This window comes from Dipodomys ordii, unplaced genomic scaffold (assembly GCF_000151885.1).
Source record: "Dipodomys ordii isolate 6190 unplaced genomic scaffold, Dord_2.0 Scaffold60, whole genome shotgun sequence".
NCBI classification, from domain to species: domain Eukaryota; kingdom Metazoa; phylum Chordata; class Mammalia; order Rodentia; family Heteromyidae; genus Dipodomys; species Dipodomys ordii.
In genome coordinates this window covers 8,545,777-8,555,388 of record NW_012267276.1, presented here as the reverse complement: position 1 = coordinate 8,555,388, position 9,612 = coordinate 8,545,777, and the positions used below count along the sequence as shown (strand labels likewise).

Here is a 9,612-nt window from a genome sequence, read left to right as displayed (position 1 = left end):
TTTTTTCTTTTTGCTTATGTGGTGCTGAGAAATTGAATCCAGGGCTTCATGCATGCAAGGCAAGCGCTCTACCACTGAGCCACCTTCCCAGCCCCTGGACTGATTTTTTAAATCCTTTTTTTTCACTCGCTTCCCAATTCCACAGACCTCTTCTGTCTTCTAAGCAGAGGCGTCGCTTTAGGACCCTCCCTCGTCATGGTCTGTGCAGCTAACCAGCAGCTTCTGTAAAACATAGTGACTCTCAGCAGCCTCTTCCTTTGGGTCTCATCTTACTTGACCTTCTTGTTCTTTACTCCAACTTGTTCAAAAGCCAGAAACATGATTATCTTTTATTTTCATGGTCTAGTCTTTGATGCTAACTGTTCTTTCTAGAAGGTGCTGCTGGATTTGGATTAGCTATAATATCGTTACCAATGACACAGAAGCAGCCATAGAGTGTCTCACAGATCAGTTAGGCCATGAAATAAAACTTTACTGAGTTCTAGGTCATAGGTACACAGAAATTCATATATATTATGGCAAATTTGCCAGTCCTGGGTCTTGAACTCAGGGTCTGTGCACTGTCCCTTAGTTTTTTCACTGAAGGCTGGTATCTCTACTTTTGTCTCTTTGCTAGTTCACTGGAGATAAAGAGTCTCATGGGCTTTTCCTGTCCAGGCTAGCTTCGAATCACAATCGTTCCAATCTCAGCCTCCCCAGTTGCTAGGTGGCTCCAAATGCATTAAGATTGCTTTGTTTGCTGATATATACCTAGTTCTTGACACAGGGCATACAGCAGAGCATGACAGGAAACTCAAACTCAGTTATATTTAGTCAGTAAACAGCTAGACTGTTAACGTCCAATTTCTGAAGTCAAGCCACTGGTATGTTACTAATTAATCATATGGAAGGGGATGACAATCTGAAATATAACAGATAGTAAGAGTGAAGGACATTTTCCATAATTTTTTGTTTCTATTAATGTGTTGTACCGGGGGGCTACCATTTCATAAGTCAGGTAATGAGTACTTTTCATTTTTTGGACAATGTCATTCCTTTACTTTCTCCCCACTTCCACCTCCCATCCCTGCCCACAAGTTGCATAGTTCATTTTCCACACACTGTACACTGAATAGCATGAATGTATTTGTTTATCCTTGCTCCCTTCCTTTCTGTACCCCCCTTACTCCCCTAGAAGGAAAAACCACAAAGCAAAAACACCACTACCAGTAATAACAAAAACTCCCATAATTTTCCATATCCTTAAGTTTGATTCAATAAACAGTACTTAATAAATAGAATTTTAAATGTTAAGAGAAGTTATACCTTTGTGTTCCTACTCTGTGAGTATCTTCCTTTAGTCTGTGTGTGTAAGAATGCCTAGTGTCCCGTATAGGTTATCATGTCTATTTGTATTTTAGATCTTCCACATATGAGAGAAAATATGTGCTATTTTTCTTTGACCTTGGCTTACCTCACTTAGCATGATTTGTTCTAGGTCCACCCATTGAAGGACATTTTAACACAAAACTTAGGTCTCTGAGTGCATGAGGCCGTGCTAAGTATCCAGATTTTATTCTGCAGAACACTTTGCACTAGTGCCTGGGGAAAATGAGGTACTTAAGAAAAAGGAAGAAGCCGGGCACTGGTGGCTCACACCTGTAATCCTAGCTACTCAGGAGGCTGAGATCTGAGGATCATGGTTCAAAGCCAGCCCGGGCAAGGAAAGTCTGTGAGACTCTTATCTCCAATAAACCACTAGAAAACCAGAAGTGGCGCTGGGCTCAAGCGGTTGAGTGCTCCCCTTGAGCTGAAGGAGAGCACCCAAGCCCAGAGTTCAAGCCCCCTTACTGACCAAAAAAAAAAAAAAGAAAGAAAAAGGAAGAAAGCTGGCTAGAATGTATAAAAACTATCTTCATTAGTTATCTGTAATGAATACTATTTTGAATGTGTATAAATTTATAGTCAATTGTAGTTAATAGCTATCCGTTATGTTTAAATCACACATAACACCAAAATGTAGAAATTATACAATTTGTCCTGACTTTTTTAAAACACTGACCTATGCTTGACTAGTTTTCCTCTCCTAAATGGACTGCTGTTTATAACTTAAAAATCCAAGCCCTACTTAAGTGTACCTTTCCTACTTAATCCACAAAGAAACCACTGTTTTATGTACTTGGAATCTGTCTAGCTTCTACCAACTGCCCAGAAGCTACAATTTGTCCCAACTGCTCAGAAGCCAGAGGGTCACAGAGGGACTCTGCAGTCGCACCTTGTTGTCTTAAACCACAAATCACTGGCAGGTTTGGAAACCAGCCGACTCATGAAGCTCATGAAACTGTTTAGCAGTTCTAAAAGCTGACACCAGAACCACCTGGAGGTTTCAGCACATAGCTGAGGGCTATAGGTCGGTCCCTGGTGGAGCTGGAGAGCTTCCTTCCAGTGAGTTAGTGCTGTTACTTTCTTTTTTTTTTTTGGGTCCGGTCATGGGGCCTGAACTCTGTGCCTGGGCGCTGACCCTCAGCTCTTCAGCTCAAGGCTAGCGCTCTACCACTTGAGCCACAGTGCCACTTCTGGCTTTTTTCTTTTTGCTTATGTGGTGCTGAGGAATTGAACCCAGGGCCAGGCATGCAAGGCAAGCGCTCTACCACAGAGCTGCCTTCCCAGCCCTAGGGCCTCTTTTAGTAAGAGCTCTAATTCCATTCATGAGGGTTCAGCACTTTTGATCTATTTACTAGCTCTCAATACTGCCATATTGGGGATTATATTTCAAAGTAAGAATTTTTGGGTTGGTGGGGGGGAGCTTGAACATTCAGACCATAGCAACACTTAGAAGCATTAAATAGCTAGGTATCAATGCCTCACTCCTTTAAACCTAGCTACTCAGGAGGCAAAGATCTGAGGACAGTGGTTCAAAACCAGTCAAATTCACAAGATTTATCTCCAATTAACCAGCAAAAAGTCAGAACTGGAGGTGGAGCTCAAGTACTAAATTGCCAGCCTTGTGTGCAAATGCCAAATGAGAAGTCTGAGGCCCAAGGTTCAAGCTCCAGTACTATCAAAGGAACACAAAAAGTACTGAATAAATGAACTGACTTCTTTGTTCTCCTTGTTCTTTGAGTCATTGCAAAGCACCCAGTACATGCTCTCCAACAATCCATCAATTCTCAATTTTTACTTCCAAGTCCACACACACACACACACACACACAGTTTTATAACATTGATTGCTTTGGAAGACTTTATATATATTTTAGATTTTAGTGCACTGTTTTTCATTTATTCATCTATGATATACACAGTGGATTTTACTTTATGTTTGCTAGTTTTCATAACCAAAAAATAAGGTGTTCTCTTTCATCTCACTTTTATTATTTTCCTTTGGGAAATCCTGGGTCAAAAATACTAAACACTTTAATGATTTGTGTTAAGATTCCTTTACATGAGCTGGTTTAAACATGTATGTACTTATGTGTGAAAAGATAAGTTGTACATATTTATCCATTCTTTCAGTACTGAGTTGTGTGTGTACATATGTATATGTGTCATTAGTATTTTAAGTGAACTCATATTATGTCAGGCACATTTCTAGTTTGTAGGGATATGGTGGTAAACATAACTCCCTACTATATGAGCTCACATTCTGGTATGTTTGTGAACTGGGGACAAACCAGATGAGTTACTCTCAGAAAGTGATAAATAGTATTAGGCATTTGAAACCAAAGATAAAGCAAGCGGACTAGGTGCTGGTAAGCTCACGAGTATACTCCTAACTACTCAAGAGGTGAGATCTGAGGATCACGGTTCCAAGCTAGTCCAGGTAGGAAAAGTCTGTGAGAGACATCTTCAATAAACTACCAAAACACCAAAGTGGAGATGTAGATCAAGTGGTAAAACACTGGTCTTGAGCAAAAAAGCTCAGAGGCAGTGCCCATGTCCTGAGTTCAAGGCCTAGGACCAGCATAGTTAAGAAAAAAAGCAACTGGAATGATACTGAAATAAAAATCCAGGGGCTGGGATGGTGGCTCAGTGGTAGAGTGCTTGCCGTGCATGCATGAGGCCCTGGGTTCGATCCTCAGCACCACATAAGCAAAAATGAAAAAAAAATGAAATAAAAATCCAGACTTTGAATTTTAAAGCAGGAAAAAAAAAAACAGTAAGGTATAATTAACATTGATGGAAGGATTTTATTACAGTATAGCAACTATAATAAAATTTGGCTTTTTCAAAACATAGAATGTCAAGAACACCTAAAATTAAGTTTTAATGATTTGCAATCATATGTAAACTTTCTCTTAATGAATTCATTAACAATGTGAGGACAAGTCAGACAAATCATGTCTGGCTAAAGCACAGTGATCCCTGGTGGTTACAACATGAAAGTAAATCAATAACAAGATCAGGAATTGAACAGCTGCTCAGTGTGTATTATCAGGGACTGAGCTAAGTGCTTAGTGTGCATTAATCAAGTATCTGTCAAAGTCATCACATGATTATCAAAATGAATTCCGGAGTTCACACAGCCCGAAGTGGTAGATCTGGGCCTGTTGGTCATTCTGGAATGTAAGCAGGTCTCCTATGGCACCCGGGCTCTCACAACAGAGTGAGCCACTGCCTTGGAGGCTGGCTTTACACTTGAAGATGCAGCCCTCCACTCAGCAAATACTGGTGCCTGCCAGGTGCCAGTGGATCATGCCTGTTAATCCTAGCTACTCAAGAGGCTGAGATCTGAGGATCATGGGTCAAAGCCAGCCTGGAAAGGCCATGCAACTCTGATATCTCCAATAAATCACCAGAAAACCATAAGTGGTGCTGTGGCTCAAGTGGTAGTGCACTTGCCTTGAGCTGAATTGCTAAGTGACAGTGCTCAGGCCCAGAGTTCAAGCCCCATGACTGACCCAAAAAAAAAATACTGGTGTGCTTACTTTATACCACTTTGTCTTTTTCTTTTTTTTTTGGGTCCGGTCATGGGGCTTGAACTCTGGGCCTGGGAGCTGTCCCTCAGCTCTTCAGTTCAAGGCTAGCACTCTACCACTTGAGCCACAGCGCCACTTCCGGCTTTTTCTTTTTGCTTATGTGGTGCTGAGGAATCGAACCCAGGGCCTCAGGCATGCAAGGCAAGCGCTCTACCACTGAGCTACCTTCCCAGCCCCTTATACCACTTTTTCTTTTGTGTCAAGTTCAATATATCCTTTAGAAAGCAAACTCTAACCTTGCTTCTCCTTTGTGCTGCTCCCTGGTGAGGTATTATGCAAACTCTGGACTTGGAGGCCCTTATGAAGTAGATTCAGCTCACTAATGAGTTAATGGTTCAGCTGTGCTGGAAGAATGTACCTAGATGAACTTCCAGCTGTGTTAGTTCTGCTTATCTGGAGTTTGGGACTGACCTGCGACTCCAACTTGATGTGTAGCATAGCCAGGTAATCTGCTGGGCCCTTCTCTCAGCCACAGGGTCAGAGTTGATGAATCTGATTCTGCATGGTGGAAGCGGAAGCCCAGGGTGGCAGCAGGGGCAATAAATCGGCTCTGGAGGATAGGAATGTGCAGCCATACTGCTAGTCTACCTTCTGATTGCCATTGCTGTATCGCAGCTAAAATGGAGAAGATAAAAATATAATCTGTCAAAAATTTTCAATCAAATGAATAGAATTAAACCTCCATTCAAGATGGTATACCTTCCAGAGTGCCATCTTAGATTTGGGAACAGTTTTCTTTCTCTTTTTAAATAATGGTACTGAGGCATGAACCCAGAGCCTGGATGCCTGTCTGATTTTTTTCTGCTGGAGGCTAGTGCTCTATATCACTTGAGCCCTAGCTCCACTTCTGATTCCTTAGTGGTTAATTGCAAATTAAGTGTCTTACAGACTTTCCTGCCTTAGCTGGCTTTGAAACACAATCTTCAGCTCTCAGCATTACAGGCATGAGCCGTCAGTGACTAGCTGAGAACAGTTAATACAATGCTGGTCTTTATATCCATACCTCCTAAAAACAGTATGTGGTACACAGTAGGTCCTCAGGCCTGGCTCTGATTTTTTTTTTTAATTTTTCAGTATTAATCAGAATCTTGTACTAATTTGGCATATAAGATTTTATGTTTTTATTGTAAAAATAGTGTACAGAGGGGTTACAGTTACATGAATAAAGTAATGAGTACATTTCCTATCAATCTTTGTTACCTCCTCCTTTGTTTTTCCCCTACTATCCCTTCCCTCCCCACCTCCCCAATTCTCCCCCTCTCCAAGTTGTAAAGTTAGTTTTCAACATAGTGTCTTGTACATCTCATTGTTACAATGGGTCAACCTGTATCCCTATTTAAACATTGTTTTTTCCCTTCCCCTCCCCAAATTAAAAAAATGTATATACAAGATTCAGGGCACCAAAGTCAAATACAGTGAAAACAGGGGTTACACCGAGGGGAAGAATATACAAGAGAAACAACAACAACAAAAAAATCACATAGTACATTTCAGATACATTAAAAACAATAGCAAAAAAAAAAAGTTGTGTTTCTATCTTGGGGTTTATTTCACTTAGCATCATCTTATATGGCCATATGTACATAGCTTTTGATCTTTTCTGCTTGTCCTAGACTTATACTAGTTATTGCAAATAAGGGAAACCATGGGACCTATGTTTCTTTGGGCCTGGCTTACTTCACTTAATATAATTTTTTCCAAGTCTTTGCAGTTCCTAACAAATGGGGCAATGTCATTCTTTCTGATGGAAGCATAGAATTCCATTGTATATAAATATAAACCACATTTTCTTGATCCATTCATCTACTGAGGGACATTTGGGTTGGTTCCATATCTTAGCTATCATAAATAATGCTGCAATAAACATACTTGTACTGATAGCTTTACTATAGCCTTGTTTGTGATTGGGTAAATGCCCAAAAGTGGGATTGCTGGGTCATAGAGGAGCTCTATGTGGAAGTCTTTTGAGGAACCTCCATACTGCTTTCCAAGTTGGTTGAACAAGTTTACACTCCCACCAACAATACAGTAAAGTTCCCTTTTGGCCACATCCCCTCCAGCATCTGTTGTTACTAGATTTCCTGACTGGGTTGAGTTAGAATCTCAATGTTGTCTTGATTTGCATTTCTTTTATGGCTAGAGAGGTTGAGCATTTCTTCATGTGTCTATTGGCCATTCTTATTTCCTCTTCAGAGAAATTTCTCTTTAAGTTTTTAGCTCACTTACTTATGGGGCAGTTGTTTCTTTGAGAATTTGATGTTGGGGAATTTAGTTTTTTGAGTTCTATTTTAGATATAAGACCCTTGTCTGTTGTATGACTTGTGAAGATCTTCTCCCAATCCGTGGGCTTTATATTGATCTTGCTAGCTATGTCCTTTGCCATGCAGAAGCTCTGCAATTTCATGCAATCCCATTTGTCCAACCTTTCTTTGATTTGTTGTGTTTCTGGGTCTCTATTAAGAAAATTTCAGCCTGTGCCAAGGAGACCTAGGGTTTCTCCTATTCCTTCCTGTAATGTTTTCAGGGTGCCTGCTTTGACTTCGAGGTCTTTGATCCCTTTGGAGTTGATTCTGGTGCAGGGTGATAGATGGGGATCTAGCTTTAGTTTTCTACAGGTGTTTAACCAATTTTTTGGCTCTGATTCTTTCCTGTGTCTTGGGGATGACACTGAGCCCACCCATTGTGCTTCTCTTGTAGCTAGGAAAACAGAGGAGTGTGTCACAACACTGATTCATTGCCCAGGCAGGCCTTACACTGCCACCCACCCATATCTACCTCACAAGTAGCTAGGATTTCAGGACTTAGCAATAGCCTGGCTTACACTCACTTTTAGTTCCTTTTCTCTAAGAAACAAATAGTTCTTCTTCCCTACCTCCATCCCCACAGCTTACACTCATCCTTTTAAGTTTATCTAACACAGCAGACCTTTAACAAAAATCTTTCTCACACCATTGCTAATGTGTTTTCTATTAATTACTCAAAGACTACTTATCTATATGATTAAAAGGAATGCACTACTTCTTAGTTTTTCTACATGTAGGGCCAGTTTAATTTGGCCTTACCACAACAGAACTAGATAAATTAGCTCTTGGAGCTATATATCTATCTCACCTGGTTTCTGAATATTAACTGAATTAGTATTTGCTGGGTTTCAAAGAGAATGCTTGGCATTTACTAAGTGCCACAGAATGTTCTATTTAAAAGTACAAATTATAGCAAAATGTACAAATTAACTTCATGTAAGTTATCTTTGATCACATGGATCCAAGAAAGTAATGTAGGCTGGCATCACTCACAGAAGCAACCTAAGCAGTGGATATTTCCAGTTACCATTTGTTTATGAAGAGTATGTGGCAAAACTTGGGACTTGACCACTGAGGGTGTCTTCAAACCCAAAGTGTTTTACGGGATAGTACTTGACCTATCTGGTTTCTGGCAAGTACCATGTGCAAGTGATATTAAGTCTAAGTGGGCTTTCTTAGCGCCTACTCTACAAAGGGAGTAGTTTGGTTTAAGGGTGATGGTTAAACATTGAACTGAGTAGGTCTTTGATATTGAGAGATGCTGATTTGCCATACTGCTCAGTAAGATAAAGATATTTTGAAGTTGCCAGTTATGTGTGATTATCTCCCATGGCTGGGTTTCTGCACTATGCCTTCTGATTCTAAGATTCTCAGAGGCAGTTTGAAAAGCAGATTCTGCCTCCACCAAATGGTGCACTTTTCCCAGGGAAGAAGGGTCTTCCAGTCATACCGGGCTCAAAGTGCAAAGTCACAGGAGCGGTTTCCAACCAAAAGAAAGCTGGAACATTTTATAACCAGCAGCAATCTCCACTTCATGAGCTTACAGTTCCTATTCGTGTGATCACTCGGACCCCTTCTGGTTCAGTGAATACAAGATCCTTTTACCGTCAACAAAGTACTAGGAAGAACTAGGGCTCAGTAAATGCCAGTAAAGAATAACGTGCTTAACAAACATCTAAACTGGAAGCAGGTGGCTCACAGCTGCAAGCCCAAGAGGCTGAGACTGGAGGATCCAGGTTCGAAGCCAGCTTAGGCAGGAAAGTCCAAGAGACTATCACAACCACCAAAAAGTTGGAGGTGGAACTGTGGCTCAAGTAGTAATGACACAGCACCCAGACACCGAGTTCAAACCCCAGACCGGCACACAAACAAGCAAGCAAACACCACCTAAGACGCCCTGGTAGACTCGGATCTCGCAGGCATCACCCGGGCTGAGCCTCGGGGATCCGGGACTCAGGTGCACTCAGAGTTTACACAACCTCGAAGTCACCCACGGCCTCCCAGACCCCAACGCCTAGGTCTGGGGGGAGACCGAGGTACTGAGTGTGCAAGCACTCTCCTCCCCCCGCCTCCCGGACACGCAGCCGGCGCCAGGGTCTCAGTGGAGGCTCGGCGCAGGCGCACTTGCCCTGTAAGGCCTTCTGGAAGGCGGCGGCGTCCAGGTGGCCCAGAGCGTGGAGCTGCGTCAGGTGCACCGTGACGCCCCCGAATCTGTCCGGTTCGCCCCGCAGCTCGCCGGCGCTACCGGGATAGCACGAGTCCGCGCGGCGCCCGGCCTGGAGAGGGGCGCGACCGGCGCGGGCCAGCGCGGAGCGCCACGACAACCCTCGCAACAGCGGCCACATCGCCGCT

At 42.3% G+C, this 9,612-nt stretch overlaps 1 protein-coding gene across 1 annotated transcript in view; it reads right to left on the bottom strand.

Annotated features, from left to right (window-relative positions):
* Window positions 1–9,606, bottom strand: part of Nudt6 (nudix (nucleoside diphosphate linked moiety X)-type motif 6) — an 18,007-nt gene extending 8,401 nt beyond the window's left edge. Inside the window, exons 1-4 of the mRNA XM_013022179.1 lie at window positions 9,389–9,606; window positions 5,365–5,572; window positions 3,348–3,372; window positions 2,703–2,720 (exon numbers count right to left, since the gene is read on the bottom strand). Of these exons, the coding sequence (XP_012877633.1) occupies window positions 2,703–2,720; window positions 3,348–3,372; window positions 5,365–5,572; window positions 9,389–9,605 (468 nt within the window). The 5' untranslated portion in view covers window position 9,606. The remainder of the gene's footprint in view (window positions 1–2,702; window positions 2,721–3,347; window positions 3,373–5,364; window positions 5,573–9,388) is intronic.
* Between the last annotated feature and the right edge of the window lie 6 nt (window positions 9,607–9,612).